The sequence below is a fragment of the Bactrocera latifrons genome, unplaced genomic scaffold, assembly GCF_001853355.1.
Source record: "Bactrocera latifrons isolate USDA-ARS-PBARC rearing strain unplaced genomic scaffold, ASM185335v1 scaffold_285, whole genome shotgun sequence".
Taxonomy (NCBI): Eukaryota; Metazoa; Arthropoda; class Insecta; order Diptera; family Tephritidae; genus Bactrocera; species Bactrocera latifrons.
In genome coordinates, this window is record NW_017536463.1 from 60,632 (window position 1) to 80,395 (window position 19,764).

General features: G+C 35.8%; 1 protein-coding gene across 1 annotated transcript in view; it reads right to left on the reverse strand.

Annotated features, from left to right (window-relative positions):
- The window catches only part of LOC108970143 (proteoglycan 4), a 44,223-nt gene continuing 24,459 nt past the window's right edge, over positions 1–19,764 (reverse strand). Inside the window, exons 2-4 of the mRNA XM_018935321.1 lie at positions 2,625–5,649; positions 877–992; positions 1–640 (exon numbers count right to left, since the gene is read on the reverse strand). Coding sequence (XP_018790866.1) covers positions 506–640; positions 877–992; positions 2,625–5,649 — 3,276 coding nt within the window. The 3' untranslated portion in view covers positions 1–505. The remainder of the gene's footprint in view (positions 641–876; positions 993–2,624; positions 5,650–19,764) is intronic.

A 19,764-nucleotide genomic window follows, 5' to 3' on the forward strand; every position in this document is an offset into this window, starting at 1 on the left:
GGTATTATTTTTCTAAGTAATACATTTCTATATATAATAGACATGTACGTTATATTATATGTTTTTTAAAGCTAGTTTTAAAGTTCAAATCCGCTAGGACCGCGTGTAGAGTTCCGAAGAGTTTATGTGTTTGCGTTGCTGCAGAAGGATCTTCTCGATGTTATTTCTTGCGTCTTTTGGTCGATTCATAAAGTATATATAATATGTATACATACATTATATACATATATGGTGTATATAGTATATGATCCATGGAATTACAATTAAATAAATCTTAAAACTATTTCCACGCGCAGATTACACTTACAAATATTTTCATGAGATTTAACTCTAAGTGTACTTTCGTAACAATTTACACCAAACCTAGAACTAATAAATTAGGGCTAAAGACGATCGCGTATACAACAAAAAATCGTTTGAAATTTATAATACAAAAGTAAGTAGAACAGATGAACGATCGGCTAATTGATAACTCCAGATGTTAAACGCGGCAACATGAGCAACTTTATCTCGGCGATGGCGACATTGTCGACCTCAGTCTTCTGCCTTTCTTCACCTGCGACAACTGATCCTTGGTCGAGGGCTGCTTGTTGGATTCATCCGCATGAGTGTTTGGTGGCGCAGTTATGATATTGAAGACCTATTTGTTTACATGAATTTGTGTGTGTGTGTGGATATGTAAAGGGTGTTTTTTTGTAGAAATATGATGCATATTGATAAATAATGAACAAAATAATTAACATGTTGTGTAATTGTTGTGTGTGGATTTTCGTTTTGTTTCGCAATGAAGTGAGGAAGAAGAGGAAAAAATAGGAGTGAGTTGAGTATGGCTTTACGCTTTTCTATTGTATTCTATTTGATTTTCACACGATTTACTTTTGAATTGCCATCGATAATCTCCACTGGCTTGGCTGGCACATATGCCGACAGACCCATCAGACCGAAGAGCTCGGGACTATAAAAACTGGTTGCTGGCGCAGATGAGTGGGTGCCTGAAAAATCAATAATATTCTTAGTATCAATTTCAAAGCGGCTGAGAAAAGTTTGGTTAGTGCCTATTTAGTCAGTTGTATACAATTCAGGCACTGATCCGAAGTCAGATCGCATTGTTGTTGTTGTTGCAGCGACAGAATTCTCAGATCTCATTCTTCAGGATCAGTTATAATTGCCGGAGACAGAGGTAACAGGTAGCAAACAGGAAAATAGCGTATTTTTTTATGTAGGTATCGTTTTAAGTCCGATCCGAAGTGGTGAAGCGAAGTCAGATCTCAGCGAAAGTGTACTTTTGAATTCTAGTATACAAAATGGCAACGACAAGACTAACTAAATACCACAACGATTCTTCAGGATTGGTGATAATTGTTCTGGGCAGAGGTAACAGTTTGCGTACAGGAAAATCGAGCAAATTTTTCTTATAAACGGATCATTTGAAAGTTCAGTGCTAAACAAAAGGAAGATGCATGGAAGGAATTAAAGACAACATAATTCAGTTCCTGTTTAGCTTTAAGCATCAACTGCTCTCTGCTTTAGTTATACTCTTACAGGCCTTGAAAAAGTGCTACTAAAATTAAATCCATATGATTTTCGGTTTGTCATAACCTACAAAAGGGGCATGTAGAAATTTGGCAGCTGTCGAGCCATTTGTTTGTGAATTATATCACTTTGAGTGAGCAACTTTTGATATTAGCTTGATGACCAAAAGCAATTATGAGTTGAGGATCCGCAGCAGCGTTTGGAGATGTTCAAGCGTAATAAACCCGAGTTTTTACATTGATAAGTGACAATGTATGAAACATGGCTCAATCATTCCAATTCGAAGACCAATCGACAGTCATACGAGTGGAATGCACACGATGAATCCGCCCTAAAGCTGTTGGCTAGCATTGTTAAGGCGTCAGTATTTTGGGATGCGAATGGATTAATTTTTATTGATTACCTTTAAAAAGAAGATATTATCAACAGCGACTATTACATACTGTTTTTGAACCGTTTGAAGGACGAAATCACCAGGAAATCAGAAGATGCATCACGTCAGTGAAAACGATGGCAAATTAATTGGGCTTCGAATTGCTTCTGGCAACCAGGAAACATTTCCTAACATTTCAGACCTCAAATATAATAAATGCTCGCTGAGAATAAATACTCATCGAGAGAAGAGGTGATCGCCGAAACGGAGGACTATTTTGCAGCAAAGGACAAATTGTACTAAGAAAAATGGTATCGGAATTTGGTGGGTCGCTATAATCTGTGTACCACTCTTAAAGGAAACTATGTTGAATAACGAATTTTGCAAAAAAAAAAAGTGTTTCACTATGGTAGGCCCGGGACTTCTCAATTGATCTATTATACGTCCGATAACGAATGGAAGAAAGCTTATAAATAAAATGTACTCTGAAGAAAATATATATACATATGTATGCCTTTGATATATGAGACTAGTCAAACTAAATAATAGAAAAACATAAATTTTGAACTGCAAAATAGAAGAATAGCTAGTCTATAAGTTGGACCTGAAGAGATTGCAGTCTTCACAATTTAGCGAGTTGGGACCCACCGATTAAATTTCACGAAGCTTTTGAAAGACATTTAAAACAAAGCAGTATGAGTTTCAAAATAGTACTTACCATTACCGGGTGTTGGTCTCACTATGAAGCGTGGCGACTTTCTAAAACTGGCCGGCCCTTCTGTGCTCGTACTAGTTGTGGTAAGCGCACGTTGTGGGAAGAATCGCGGCTGTGGTGTCACCACATACACCTTCTCGTTTGTTTGTGGCGAAATGGTAACCTTGGCTTTGCGCCAAAGTTCTGCCGGCTCGGGCTGATAGGATTCGGAACCGAGATGCATGAAGTTCGGTGCCGCATGTCCATTACTATTCGGCGGTTGCTGAGTGTTTGTTTGACTCGTTGCTGAAGAGACTGTCGCTGTTTCGCTTTCTAGAGTGTCCAATAAATGATTATCGACATCATCGGCTATTTGATTCAATTCGAAACGCTTCGAACCGCGTTCCAACAGCAGCGATTGTAAATCGTTTACGGATGCTGGCAACTCTGAGGGCGGTTCAAAAAGACTAATTGTTGTTTTGGGTCGACGTGATGCTGGAGTAGTTGTGGTAAGATATTCAGTTGGTATGTGCTTGGATCGACCACGTATTGTTGGCGTACTTGGACGATGCGACAGTGAGGTGTACTCCTGCTCCGTCCAGTCGTCGATATTCTTCTGCAGCTTGGAGAGATCAAAGCTCGAAGAATTCGTTTTCTGTTGTCTGATTTCATGTTCGCGTCGCAGTAGATCGCGTAAATTTGAGGCAAGTATTTTAGTGACATATTTCGTGGTGCGACGCGGTAGCTCGGGAGGAGGCGTCTCCGTAGCCAATTTCGCAGTCACCAATTTGGACTCTTGCTGTTCGTGTATATCCACGCTATTCTGTTGGGCGGACCATTTCTGGAAAGCAGCATTCTGTTGATCGATTTGATTAACTGTCGGTTGTGAACGTGTGGGCTCAAAGGGTCGTGGCTTGTTTTTCGTCGTATAAGGAATGATTATTTGATGAACGTCCTTATGACGTGCCGGTGGTGGTGGTGTTGGTGGTGACATGCCAGCATATTGACCGCTCGCATCTATGGCACTGTAGGTGGAGGTTGGTGTGGGCGCCGCAGGTACGCCCGTGAATGTGGGCGAGGGTGGCAAAGGCGTCACTAACCATGGTGCAGTGGAGAAGGGCAGGTCGACGGAATTTGGCTTGTGATTTGAATAATGTTGTGGGGTCACAAACGGCGCAGGCGGTCGGCGCAAATTCAATTCGCTGGGATCACGCGTAAAGGGGCGTGGTTGATTAAGAAAACCGGGCGCATGTTGTATGGGAGAATCCAATAAGTGTTTTGGTGTTCCACGTTGATCATGCCTTACTTGCTCTGGTCGCGGTGGTTGTTGGGTTTGTAGTGAAGTTAAAAATTGCACTTTTGTATTCCCTTGCACGCGTTCCGTTATATAGTCCACCTCACCAAGTTGCGACAATTGGGTCGAGAATTCGAACTCGCGTGGTGGCTCTGTAGTTGTGTAGGGGAAGGTTTGTGTCAGCGGCAACCAAGGTCTGCTGTCCATGTTTTGTTGCTGATGTTGCACCTCGGTAAGATTGTGCGACGAAGCGGATGGAAAGTTGTCTTCACCTTGTGACTCATAGGGAGCTTTCTGTGACTCATAATTGTGCTGCTGATATTGCGTCTGCTGTTGATATGGTGTTGTATAGAAATTTGTGGATGGCTCGTAGTTTTGTTGAAATTGTGTATACCCCGTTTGGGACTGTGTTGTGGTGGCTGGCGAATATTGGGCCTGTTGCTGTTGTGTTGCCGTCTGGTAGGAATTATCCGTTTGTTGATAGATTTGAGACTGTTGTGGTTGTTGTGTTTGTGGCTGGGGAGGTGTTGAACCCTGGTCCTGTGTATTAAGATATGACTGACTCTGTTGAGACTGTGGGGTTTGAGGTTTTCCCGCAAAACTACCCAATTCGGTGAGTATTTGCGATGCAGGCAAGTGCTTGTGTAGATTTGGACTGAACTTCTCATGCTGATAAGACACCGTCGCAACCGTCTGCTTGACCGGTTGTGGATTAACTGGGGCTTGCTGCTGCCCTAAGTCAATAGAAGGCGATTGCTCAAACGTGACTGGATATTCGACTGATGAGACGAAATCGGTGATCTGATGGCTCTTTACAATCTCAAAGCTGGGATCATGAACTCGTGTTGGCGTTGCGTATGTCTGCTCTGGACGCACACGATCCGGTTGCAACTCCGAAGGTGCTCCAACATTTTCCGCGAAGTGTGCGGGTTTCGTAGTGGGCAATTGCTGAGCACTCCCGACCGTAGATTCAGTGGTTGTTGTGGAAGCTGCAGGCGTCAAATAAGGCAACCGGAAAGGTTGTGCATTATAAATAGGTGGCAAAGCGTTCAAGCTGAGATTCGGTATGGGTACTGGAAGGAATGGTGGTGCTACAGGAGCTTTTCCCGGTGCAGGTGGTGCTTTGTACAATCCAGGCAGTGGTTGATATACTGTGGGGAAATTGAACTGTACAGCGCGTTGTCTAATGGGCAACTGTTGCTTTCCAGTGTTGCCAAATGGCAATGGCTGTTGCTGTGTATGTTTCTGTGATGCTTGCGCTTCATAGTGTTGTTGTGAGTGCTGTTGTGGCACCGCTGCGGCGTGCTGAGTGTTCGCCTGATATTGTAAACCTTGCGGGAACATTGGCACCCAAGGATATTTATTGCAACGGTTACAAGGTTTACCATCTGGTCCTAAGGGTGCTTCATAATTGTATGCTTGTTTACCATCCGATGAGAAACCGTTGGCGATTTGATTTTGTTCCGCTGCTCCGAGACCGAACCAGCGTGCTATGCGTGACATAAAGCCAGGCGGTTCGACGGCATTGATGGAGGAGGTGTGACTAGGTGCCGCCACTGTCTCGGCGGCTTGATGAGCTGGTGCATTTTGATGTTTCAGATGTTGTGGTGTGGGTAATGGTGGTGGCACCAGATAATCAGCAGGGAAATTCTGTTGCTGCTGTATACCCCAGGTGTGTGGCACTAGAGCTGTTATACTAATGGCAAGGAGTGTAAGCTGGCAGGCAGAAGAGGCAAGTCGAAGCTGAAGTCGCGTCTGCAAATGAAGAAACAAATTCGAATATTCATTAATATTAAAATTAAAATAAATAAAAAATAGTGAAATTTAGCAGTGTTTTTATGTTAACTTATGCGAGGGAGGAATGCTTGTGAAAGAGTAACACAAAACCTTCGTTGTAAGACGATTTGGCATTTCAGAAATGCTGACAAAATCTATAAAAAGAAGTCGTTGTTTTAGTTTCGGATTGCGACTGTTGATAAAAAAATGGATCCCTTACGACGATACTAAACGCAAAAAATCATAAGTAGAACATGGCCAACCGATTATTAATGACACCAAGGTAATGCTCTGTATTCGATGGGGCCAGAAAGACGTGCTATATTTAGATATTCGAAAAGCTAGTGAAACCATTAAGGGGTTACATGGGTTTACCGATTTCAACAAAAAAAAAAAAGGAGTAGTTTATTCAATTCTACAACATCTCTCAAATATTTTCCTAAATTTTCAAGGTGATCAGAGTAATCGTTTCGAAGAAGCCTTGAGAACTTATTCGAAACTGGGTGTTTGAAGTCGGTTGAAAAGATTTTTCTAGAACTACTTAACCGATCTCCATGGAATCTTACACCTGCCTTTGAGAAACAATATTTAAATTTTTTTCTATTGCAACTATTTGAAAAAATTGCGAAATTTTAATTTTTTTTTAATGTCTGCCAAAAATCCAATTTTCCCCTCGTCCAAGTTCTATGTTAAGGTTTTAACTAAAACTCGTCTATTTCACTTTAAATAATCCTGAAAGGAGTTATCCGGCCAACGCGGACGCATCTTTCTTGGAGGGCTCACCAGAAATGGTGTCGCAATGGCAGAGTTTAAAATATTTTTTCCCAAAAACTGCAGAATTTCTTTATTAATAGTCTATGTTTGTAACAATAAAAAAATCTTATAAAATATTCCATTTTTTATATGAGTAAAAAGTTTTTAAAAAAAGGCTCGCTTAGCTTCTGATGAGTCATCAACAAAATGTGTGGTCTGACGTTATCCTGATGCAACATTACTCCCTTCCTGTTGGCCAATTCTGGACGCTTCTGGTCGATCGCCTGCTTCAAGCGCTTCAGTTGTTCGCAGTAGATGGTAGAATTAAGCGTCTGACCATATGGGAGCAGCTTATAGTGGACGTTTGGAACGATTCACCGGCCTTCGACCAGGACCGTTTTCGCTTGATATTGTCGTATGTGAATGCAGTATTGACATACTGTGTGTGCAGTATATCGCAGGCGTTGATTCTGTCCAGATAGGTTTTTCAACTCAAACATCAAGCTTTTTTGTGTATCAGAAGTCCAGATTGTTTAAAATGGTTTCGTGACTAACTCTCATCTTCTAGGCGATGTCACGAGATGCCGGTTTAACTCGATGTTTTCCATGATTTGATCGGTATTCGTCGTTCACAGGTCTTCCGCCGGCTTGCTTATCCATGATGTCGTTTTCACCCGCTGTGAATCGTCGAAACCCCTCCTCCGTAGTTCGAAGTTACAGAGCACCATCCTCCAAAACATCATTAATCTCACGCAACGCTTACACATCTATAACTGTTGAATGCAATATCGAAATTATCATGCACAGCGTTGTTTTGTGGGTTATGTCAAGACTTTTCCACAGATGTATAGCATTGCCAGATACGAGGTCTGTAACGCTTTATACATAGCCGCAAAATTCAAAAAACAAAAAGGCGGAAGGGAGATATTTGACAACCTAATATACAGTTAGAATTTTCAAAAATTCGATTTTTTTAATTTTATTTTCTTAATTTACATATATTTAAGAATACTTCATATCGCTTCGGTGAATATTTTCGAAGTTACACGCAAAGTTGAAAAGGCGTTTCAGAGTGCTCGGAAGTACATTCCAAACTTTAAACGCGTTTTGCTCAAAATGAGGTATGAAAGTCGGTGATCAACATAACTCGAAAACGGCTACACGGATTAGTCTCAAATTTTAACGCGAGCTTCTAAAATGTATTTGTGGTATTTAATCGAAGATTTTTTCTCACCGATAAATATTTTTTTTTTATAAACAATTAAGACCGAAATTTTGGTCAAAATCGAATTTTTTGTAGAAATCGACTTCTTGTAGGATAGTTTTATTTTGCTTATTTCTTCGATTAATTACTAGATTTAATATCATTTTAACGAAATCTGTTTGGTTTTTTATATTTCAGATAAATGTTAAAATTTCAGAAAAAGCGCACGAATATAGCTATAGGCTAAAATAATAATATCGAACGGGTCAAGCAGTTTCTTGCGAAATGAAATGATTTTTCACAACTAGAGCTTATCGTAACATTTAGTACCTCTGTCTTCAGCATTTGTGTATGAAACTTATATGGAGCAAAGGAGTGGAAATACAAATGACAAACCGGAATCCACAACCAATGAAAATAAAAATCAAAATGTAAATAGCATCAACGAGTTTCACTTTCCAAAACGCTAATCAACTTTCTGCAAACAATCGCCTTCCTCCAACCCACCACCACAAAAGCTGCGATGCGCCAACGCGTAAGGAGCCCGTACAATCGCCTAGTAGACTACTGGATTACTTGCTGACTTGATCAAGTGCCGGTCAGCGCACAGCTATGCGGCAGCTATGTCATAAATTAAGTGATTTTGACATTTTAGAGCAAATTTTCTTACACTAAAGGCGACCGTGAAAAAATGCTACAACAACACAGCCAATCACGATAATCAGCACAACGAACAAGCGTCATTTATACGGCTCATTCGACTTGAATTGCCGCTCATTGAAGCGTCAGTGAAGCGTATCGAAGTGAGCCGGCCGATGGTTAAATAAAAACGTGCAGTTCAACCAGCATTCAAGCTTGAAATTGGTGATGATGTGCGTGTGTGTGGAATGCACTAAAAGTAGTATGAGCTTGTAGTATTTGATCCGGTTTCAGCTACGCGTTTACTGAGTCGCGTGATCAGTTTTTGCCAGCTTTATATTTTATTGTTACATATTATTGTTACATATATATCATATATATACGCTGTTTACAGTTAATCTACGAAATATTGCTGGTGTCTAGGTCAGTTTTTCCTGTTTTTGTTTTTCAATTTACGGCGTGTCGTCACTGGACTCATATTTTGATTAAATATTTGATTATTTCTTTTCAAATGATTTCACTGACCGGCTTGGGTTGGTTTATAATACTTTTATTGCCAGACACATTTTATGAAAGCGATTAAATGAAAGAATAAAGTGAAATTGAACAACACTAAATGTCGGGCTTATTGAATGGAAACGGCGGAAATACTTAGAAAGAAAGATTTAGTGAGTCCTCGAAAGGATATTCAATAGGACGAGTAAAAAAATGAATTTTTGTTTTTTTGCTTGGTACTTTAAAAAATAGGTTCTTATACACCTCTATGAAAATCTCTCCAAGTTCTTAACTGCAAAAGGAAGGACCTCCACCTTAAACTTTCCATTTTTTGTCCTTTTACATAGAAGTTTGTAGGAAATTGAATTCTTTACAAAATGATCTCGTATGATTTTTTCGTAAACTTAACTATTTGAAAGATATTATCAGTTGAAAGTTAAGGCATTTTTTTCTCATGAAATTTATAACTCAATGAAAAAAATTATTATAAATCGGAAAACTCAGAGTTTTGTAGGAAATTTACTTACTCTATCATATACCAAAAAGATATTTCCTACAGTGATCAAATTGAAAGGTGATTCGAACGAATTTTCCAGTCATCATAGCACTTGGAAGAATAAAAACACGCGAAGTATATGTAAATTAAAAATTCACCTTGATCACAGTAGTATATAATTTTTTCTACCTACCCTAATAAAATAAATTAATATAAAACGTCGATTATACTTCAAAAATCTATTGATACTCAAAATTAATTTTATAATATTTATACATGTACATTTTATATATATGTACATTTTAAGAACATTTTTTTTTGTATTCACGGAGCTAATGAATGATACGCCATTAAAATGTTTTCTGCTTTGAAATGCAAAAATAGAAACTTTTATATTTTTAAGTGTATATGGATAGATTTTTATTCCGATTAGTACTATAGAGTGTCGGTAAGTGAAAATATAAAAAATTGGACATTTATTAATTAGAAATATTTCGGAAACTTAAATTGTGTGTGTATCAATATAATATATTGTAACACACAAAAGAACACGAAATATTCGGAGAACCTATAAAAATATATATTAATCGTCAGCATGACGAGCTTAAACAGTCTCTCGTCTGGTCGGTAGCTTGCTCGCTATACAATTATTGTTATAAATGAGTATTTAAGTCATTGCTTGGTTAGGCTATTGTTGGAACTCAATCAATTTTAATGCGATTTTTTTCGCAATCTGACTTGTATGTTGCAGTTATTTTGTAAGTTTATTATTTCCGCTGCGGACGCTAAATTAATACTCAGCGTCTGCACGTTGGAGTCTTCCGACATTTTGCCTTCGACCATTACCAGATTTGATAGACCAATAGAGCTAAAACAACCACAAATTAAAACATTTTCATCTCCGCACCTTTATAGTGCTTTATAGTCACTTTGGAGCCTCTCGGGACCTTTTAGCCGAACTTTTTCTTTGCCTATTCATATTTGCTCTTCACACTCCAAGTTACTTTTTTCCAAAAATTTGGAGGTATTTGATAATACTTTTTGGCGAATTCCAATCGTGCCTTCAAGTTCGTTTTGCTGTTGATAGGGCTTTTGTACTTGTAGCGGCTAGAATAGCCGGATTCTCCGATCCGTTGAATTGTTCGGTCAAAAATACTGATCCGAAGACACTGATGAATACATCAGGCTGAAACTGTCGGGTCTTTCTTCACTAAATAACATATTTTAGTCTTTTCGCGAGCAGTGGGTAATCTTGGGTGCTCCGCTTTCCAGTCCACCATTATTTATTGAAATTTTCATTGCATTTTGGATTGCGGCCTTTTTCCTAGATAATTTTTTTTTGTCCTACATCAGTTCGTGTAAATGATCCTGTTTAATGAATTGTAACAGACCAAAACTAACTTTTTGCAGAAAGAGTGTTTTATTATACTCATGAATCAGCATGAATTTTTAGTAAATATACTCAACCATTTATCAGTAAACAAGTTACCATTGCAAAAACAAATAAAAAATGTTTAGTAAAACATGATAATAAAATACAATAATTATGCCAGACGCTTTATGCTCTTGCAACCTGTTGCTACAGAGTATAACAGTTTTGTTCACCTAACAGTTGTACGTATCCCCTAAAACTAAGCAAGATAGATATAGGGTTATATACATATGTATATATAAATGATCGAGATGACGAGACAAATTGAAAGCCAGTGACTGTCCGTCCATCCGTGCAAGCTGTAACTTGAGTAAGAATTGAGATATCTTGATGAAACTTGGTATGAAACTTAGAATTGTATTCCTTAGTAAAAAAAAAGAAATACGAGTTCATAGATGGACGAAAGCGGACCATTGCCACGCCCACAAAACGCTATTAGCCGAAAAGCTATAAAGTGCAACAAATAAACATTAAATTATGATATAAAACTATAATTTAGCATAGGGGATTGTAGTACCAAGGTACAAAAAGTTCAGAAAATATTTCATATTCTTATGTTACAGTACGAAAATAGGCGAAATCGCCTACTTTTCATATACCACAATTTTAAATTCCACTTGATTCTTTCACTTTCCAGTACGCAAATGAAGAAGCAATTAATATAACGGGATAAAAGTTTGCACTAATAATTTCCCAAATCCAACCATAACTATTCAAGCCCCTAGGTACCGAATATACCCAATATAAAGATTTGCAAACTTCCGGGTGACTTTACTTCATATATAATATTTCTGTTATCTCAACGGAAATTACGAAGCGTGAAAACTATATATTTAACGAACATCCAGCTAACTTTACTCCATGTTATTGGTGTTTGTATGTGAGGTACCTTAATGAAAGTCAGATAAAATCACGTCGGTACTACCTCTACTCCCATATATTACATATAATGCTATTCGTTTTTCTAACAAATGTTATGTCGAATTTGACGGTCAGTGTATGAGTTATAGTATACATGTATAAACTTGCATAGATTCTGATCCTCTGATTGACATCTTACATCGTTAAGTTTTTTTATTTTATTATTTTATTCTTACCAATTACTAAATTTTAGAATGTTCGGGTATACCCAAACTTAACCCTTCCTTACTTGTTTTATTATATTTTTTGGCAAATTGACTAATCAATATTGTTTACCGGATTCAATTAGCATTGCTAACATCAACAGAAATAGTATTTATTTTATATTCGATAACTACACCATGATATTTAAATTGAATGAGTAACAGCTAAATCATTGCTTAAAAGAGTAGTAAATGCCAAAAAATCGAATATGTCAATCAAATTTTCATACACGACAGTTTGTTATCAAATGTCAATGTAGTTACCCAAAAATGGTGAGTGTATTCAATTAAGGGACAAAAATAACTGCTTTCGAGTTTAGTATTATGCCTAAGTATATTATATAATATTACAAGTATGACTTAGTATAAGTTCATTTTAAAAACTTACCCTAAATTAGTATAAACATCCGAAAAACGAATATATACCAGTTTATATTTCTATGAAAATCGAATTAAAGTAATTTTTCATAAATACATGCATTTTTGAAATTTATTTGAAAATATCTTTACAAGCATCTCTGCATCCGAAATTTGGCATACTTTCAAGTAGGACAGAATAAAAAGTTAGTATTTAATAATCAAAGGCAGATATTTAACTGAAATGCGTCAAAAAATTCTARAAAGTTTACTACTGAATTAACTTGAATGAATGAATATTTTCGATTTGTACATAATATTATATATTCGATTATATGTATATGCATATACTTGCATATCCATGGACTGAATATGAAGATAAGCAGCTGTGGGCTGTCGTGTCCGTGATATATCTTAAGTCCGTTCGTACAATACACGTAAATATTCAAGAACAAAATATCTAATCTTTAAAGCACTTATCGCAAGAAAAGTGCCAAATTTATTTTTGTAAGACTTTATGTTAAGTATTATTAGAATTTTGATAAATTTATTTTAAAGTTCATTTTAAGGTGTTTCTAAGTCATACGTTAGATTACGGACTTTTATTACGTAGTATGTGACCATGTCGTATATGTAACATTTTTAGGCGAAAAGTGAAGCAAGACAGTAAAATGATAAATTAAAGTTTTTGTTAAAAAAAAAGTAAATATTTTCTTGCGTATTGGGCGTGAATATAAACTGAGAAAGCTTAGAGATTACATTAGTAAGAAATATGTATATAGATTAATAATATTGGCTTATCGAAAAAGTCTTTTCGTATTTTGTCAATACTTGTCGTTGCAGTCGTAAACTACTACCAATAACATTGTGTCATACCATATAATGTTGGATAGGTGAGATTTTAAACTTCATTTAACAAAAAATAAAAAATAAAATTAAATTCGGGGAAGTTGAGAAAAAGTTACATCTGTTCAAAAATGAGTGAAAATAACGAAGAAATTCGCTATGTTTTGAAATTATTTTATAAAAAAAGGGAAAAATGCCACATAAACCACCAATGAAATTTGTGAAGTTTACGGAGACGATGCTCAGTTCATGTGGCGCAACTATATCCAGCACTGGCTTGAACCAATACCCTTGTTGCAATGGAAATTGAGATTTGAATCCATCGGACAACCGCAGAGAAATTTGTGGCGTCTAAAAAATCTTAATCTCAAAATTAAAAACTAACCTATCGAATTAACCAGAGAAAAAATGTAATTTTGTAAGATGTCGGTAAGTAAAAAAATCTATTCTGAATAAAATTACCATAACCTTGCATTGCGGACTTTTTTTGATCATGGAATTTCCTAAGAAATCTAACCTTGGCGATATTTTATATCCCTAATAGAGTATATTAAGTGTTCTCCGAAGGTTTTAACACTCGGTTCCTTCCGAGTCAGAGACCCTCTAAAATATACATACAAATAATCAGCATGACGAGCTGAGCTGATTTAGTCATGTTCGTCTGTCTGTCCGTCCGTTCTTCTATACATACGCGAACCAGTCCTTCAGTTGTTGGGACATCGATCTGAAATTTTACTCGCTCCGTCCTCCCAACAAGCTGATAACTCGTCGGAACTCCCGATATCGAACCACTATAGCATATAGTTCCGATACAAACTGAGCGATCGGAATCAAATGCTTGCATGAACAAAAATTTCATTTGTCGAAATGTCTTAACAAAAATTGGCATGGGTCTAGAGCAATGGTGCAGTCTCCGAAGAAATTGTTCTGCTCGCCATACAAACTGAACGATTGGTATCAAATTCTGGTAAGAAATATTTTTGTATTTGTGAAGGGTAGCGGGAAGTTAACGTTTTTTTCACAATTGTACAAAATGCCGTGAAAAATAAAAATATAATAGAAAATGTTCATTAAAAAAACTTGATTTAAATGTTAGTTATAAAATAGTGTTTATAACAAGATTTGAAAAAAAAAAAATGTTCTTATACTGCTGTTCTTCGCTGTTCTTCATAACTATGCGTATTTAAGCTATTTGGTGTGGTAGGTAAAGGTAGATTCTGCAGATAGTACTCAAACGATGTTTTATTAGAAAGGCGTGAGAACTCTGCACAGTAGACGTAAACAATAACAATTATCTTTTTTATTTGCCAAAGTTAATCTTGTGTACCTCTTGCTCCTGTATACATATATACATTCATGCATGTATATGTACATACTTATCTCTAGACAAATGAAAAATAAATTGCTTGTAAACATATTTTGAACTAAAATCTTGATGAGTATTACCAAAACTAGTAGTACATACATATACATGTACTTACATAGGTAACACTGTTGGGTAGATTACATTTGTTGGTTACGTAATTATCGGTGATTGATTTGAATACGAAGTAGTGTTATGGTAAGTAGCCAATTGAAGTGTTAACAACAATTCATATGTTTCAAGCTACTTACACACACACACGTGTAGTTGAAGAATCAGACAGCAAGTGTCATTGTTTTTTTTTTTTTTTTTTTTTTTTTTTTTTTTTTGTATATAAGTGAAAGTGTTGCTGTAAATAAAATGCCGTTAATGTTTCGTACGCATTTTGCATTTTTAACGCCACAAATGCGGTCAAGACTCGCAGATGTGACAACATTTTGTGCATACGGTTGGCGGCGAAATAAGCAACAACATATTTAAATAATAGCAATTCAGGGCACAAAGTGGAGGTGCAAATGCTAAATAAATATTCCGCTACATTGCGAGTATTTCGCATAAATCCTCTCGCTTGATGTTGTTGTTGCCGTTGTAAGTTTTTGTAGTGCAATGACTATGTTGGGCATGTCAACACTTAGTGTACATATGTGTGCGTGAGTATGTGTTTAATTTTTACGAATTGGCTTGCTTATTGTTGGCAACGCGGGTCGGAATGACCCACCCTGGAATGTTTGAGGTTTAAAGTAATTGTTGGAGCATATAAAAAAACATTTATGGGTACACATGTATATGATTAGAGCTAAGCTTATAAAACTTTAATACCCAACAACAATCCATGTCAGAATATGAAAATATTATATCAGGTCAAAGGTTTTTCATACAAGGTCTTTATTCCGATCGTTCAGTTTTTTGGACAACTATATCTTATAGTGGTCTGATATAGGTGGTTCCGACAAATGAGCAGCTTCTTATATAGAAAAGAAAAAGTTGCAAAATTTCTGATAGACATCTCAAGAACTGGGCGTGTATTACTGTGAGCAAAATATAGTAAGACTTTTTAATTTTTAAATAAAATATTTTTTTTTTAGGTAGGTATGATTGTCAGTGACATCTGACAAACCACGTCCAGGACGGCCATTAAGATAAACTGATCAACAACACGTCAATAAAATAAAGAAATTGGTGCTTGAAAATCGACTATTAATAGTCAGAGATTTTACGAATGGTGGAATGTCGTAAAGATCAGTGAAAAGTATTTTGAAAGATAATTTTAGCCCAAGAGCAGTGAAAGCACGATTGGTTACAAAATCACTTAATTTAAAGAAAATTAGCGTTGTGTTAACGTCTGTGAAACCGTACTTTCCGGCTACCAGGACCTCATGAAATGTACTATTGCCAGCGATGAGTCTTGGATCTATGCTTACGACCCAGTAACAGGCCATCATTCAGTCGAATATCGTGAAAATAAATAAGAAATAATTTAAGGGGGAGGAGATAGATTTTAAGAATAAGTTAAGAATTTCAAATTATAAACCAAGTCTTACTATTTTTTGCTCATAGTAGTATACAGACAAACAATGTCTTGACCGGCCAAGTCTAAATCTTTCCAAAAATAATTCTGACAGATATCTCTGAAACTGATGGACTACTTGGCTTTTGATGAATGAGCCCACTTTGCAGATTTTTTAAGAAAGTGTTTCTTCTCACAACAAGGACTAGTTATAGTTACTAATTCACCTGTGGTATATCCAGTACATTACTCTAGTATTTACCGTTATATGCAAAAAAAAAAGTATGTATACATGCATATGTAACTGCAAATTTTATAAAAAAACTTAGTAATTGCTATAAATTTGCCAAAGCGCTATAGGGGCTATAGTCATATATGTACATAGCCTTGTTGGTTGTTTCGACATAATTGTTAATACCATGTTGCAGATATGTTTATGCAGATTATAGGTCAGTTGATGACAACTATAATAAATGATGGTACCATTTTTACCTCATTTCTTGTATACATTCCTAAACAGTTATGCAATCGAGATATATTATTACAAATACATACATTTAAATAAATGAGTATTACAAAATTAAAGTTATATTTGTGTATGTATAAGTAGTCTTACTCGTTTTTTATATTATAAATGTGAAAAGAGCTACTTCTTCTACTATAAGTGCATAATAAGAATGCAAGTTGACTTTTCAGATTAATGTATTATATAATAAAAGTCACTTCGCAATTCCTTCCTTAGTTTTTAGGTCAATAGAAAAGTAAACTTGGACATGTGAAATATCTATTCCTTAATTTATCAATTCTCAATCTGATTCAACAGTTTTTCGAATAATTCCTTCCAATTGCCTTAAACTACTTTCCATCAAAATCCTGTTCCCTACCCAAAGCCGAAAATTAAACAGAATTATTGAAAGCATAGTAAAAAAAGACTTATAAGTAAATATTTATCTGCTCCACTATCAAAACACGTGAAAACCCGTCGCCTGATCTAGGTTACACATTTCAGTGTATTTTTGGCTTGCTGAAAAAGAGCAAAATCTCGAGTGCGGCAAGTCTATCAGATTGAAATGTTAACATGTTTTGAACAAAAACAACCACACATGTATAGTTTATCATTTTGAATCTCAATACACCTACGATAATTACTTAGCTCAGTAATTATCATGAAAGCTTTTCTAACTCTTGAAGAACCGAATTTAGGATCAATGAGCTATGAGCTTCAATGTTAAATATTTTTTATCGCCAAGGTTAGTTCGATCGATAGCCAACAATTAAATGAAAGAGAGTTTGAGTTAATGTTTTATAAACAACAACTGCAAATGATTAAAAAAGTCTTATATATACATTGTGATAAAAAAGCACCCGGGAATTGTAATTAAAGTTCCCGGGTGAATGATTTCATGATTTCACACCAAAACAAAAAAAGATGTATTTGCTAAGTTGGTAGGACTATGCTAAATATGAGCGAGATCTGGCAATCAATTTTCTTACAGCAGCTGCTTAACTTCGTGCTAGTACACCTCAGTAGTGCGTTGCGAATTTTACAATAGATATAAATATCGAGTAAATAATCAGGCAAGTGTTGGAGAGATGGCAAGAGAGCTCGACATCTCTCGCGAGTCCGTTCGAATGATTTTAGTGGATATTTTGCTTATGACACGTTTTGTTGCTCAACTCGTCCCAATAAAGCTGTAGTTCCTTCAAAAAGAGTACCGTAAACAGATCTTTTTGGGCATGCTTGATCGAGCGAATTCCACTCCCACATTCATGAAAAACATTATAATTGCCGATGGCATGGGCTTATGAGTTTGACATGCAAATAAGTCAACAATCATCGGAATGGAGGGGGGAAAAAAATTACGCGAAATCAAAAAAATTACTACAAAGCCGCTCAAAAATCAAGGTAATGCTCAATTGTTTTATTTATTTTTTTTTTTTTGTAGTTTGATGCGTAATGAATATGTTCCGGAGGGACAGATGGTCAAGACTTGAGAACATCAGTCGAAAACGACCGAAATTATGGAATAACAATTCATGGATTTTACACCATCGCATCTAGCAAACGATTGAATTCGAATTTAAGGCCAAAATGAATACCATCGATCAACCACTGATCAACACTGATTTGGCTCTGTGCAATTTTTTTCCCCTAAACTGATATTGCTGCTCCTTGGAACCCGTTTTCAGTGGATCGTGCTAATGAAAAGAGTTTCGGAAACTGAACAAATCGTTGGGGGTGAATCTTAAGGCGACAAAATCAATATTGATGAATAATGAAAAATTTCTACGTACTTTTTTCACAATGTATAGTAATAATTTTCAAGGATATTTGTTTTAAATTCTTTAAATTTAATTGAAATTGCAATTTTTTTCTCGATTTCGTTTTATAAGATATAGTTAAATAAAAATAAGACCGTCTCGAGTCCTTGAATAATAACGATGGTTAAAAGAATAAAATTAGGTAATGGTGTTAATTTTTTTTTAAATTTTTTAAATTCCAAACCAAAGCGATCATGCCCTGGCAAATAAAAATTTGTTTTCGAATTCATCTGGAAGAGTCCGGGATTTGAAAACAACACGTAAAATTTAAGGTTTCCACACATTGACGTGAAGTGTTTCCACTCAAGGCTTCAAAACTAAGGTTTGTAAGTAATATTGCTTAATATTTTACCTTGGTTGAATTCTCACTTAGTATGTTTGTTTAAGTATCACTAATCTTGAAATTATTTTACTAGCAATATTCGCTGATGATTTCATTCAAAACATAAATTCTAAGATTCAGTTGTCAGTAGTTTATGACATCTTACAAAAGAATTAAGTGGAGGTCTGACTCGTCCGCAATATAAAAATCTTCTACCAAAAAACTGATAATATTCATAATGGATCTAATATCCAAAATTATGCACAGTCTTCCACAAAACAATGGAAATATGTTCAGTCTGTGTCGTTTTCATGTGTCTACTAACTACTTTCATAATAATTATAAATGCCAAAGGAATGTGCAATATGTTTACATTAAATAGTCAAAATTTTCCAAATTATTTACTGATTTAGAAAACTAATGATAACACTTCAGATATCTTAGTAAGCAAATCGGTTTCCCAATCACTCACAAATTTGATAACTCGTTCGAAATAATAAACTAAATTAATTCCACATTGTTATCTAAACTTACTTTCTAAGCAATTTATGGGCAAAATACATCCAAATCAACTTGAAAAGTTATGACTAATTGCTAAATGGGGAAATCAATGTGATTATTACACAAAATCAATATCATAAAAGAAATCGTAAAAAGTTTTCTTCATTTGTTCTTGTTTGCAATTATAGATGTTATTCATATAGACCAAGAAATATCTACAAGTACATATTGTATAATTTAGGTCCTCCGTGAATTATTACTCCACATAACGTTCGCTCGATATTGCTTAACGCAGGTATAAACTTTTAAGTTTGATAAGCTCAACGATCTTCCGCTAGTATATAGTATATACCACTGCGGTCGGATGTTTGATATGTGAACCATTGTTGTGTGCATAGCGTTAACCGGCAGTGAAGTGGTCGGAAGGAAAAGTACCACAAAACAAATAACAAGTAATCAAATATGTAATTGCGGTTATTTATGACTTGAAATTAAACTTTTTTATTCATATTTTGAAATAAAACAATCAAATTTGCACCTTTGAGGGAGTGTGCATGTGATATCACATAAATTGTCACATTGTAATTATTTATAAAAAAAAAACAAGAAAAAATGTTAAGTTCGGTTGCACCGAAGTTAAATACCCCTCACAGGTGCATTTATGTTAGTAACTATRTGTTCAGTTTGTATGGAAGCTATATGCTATAGTTAACCGATCTGAATCGGAGATTAC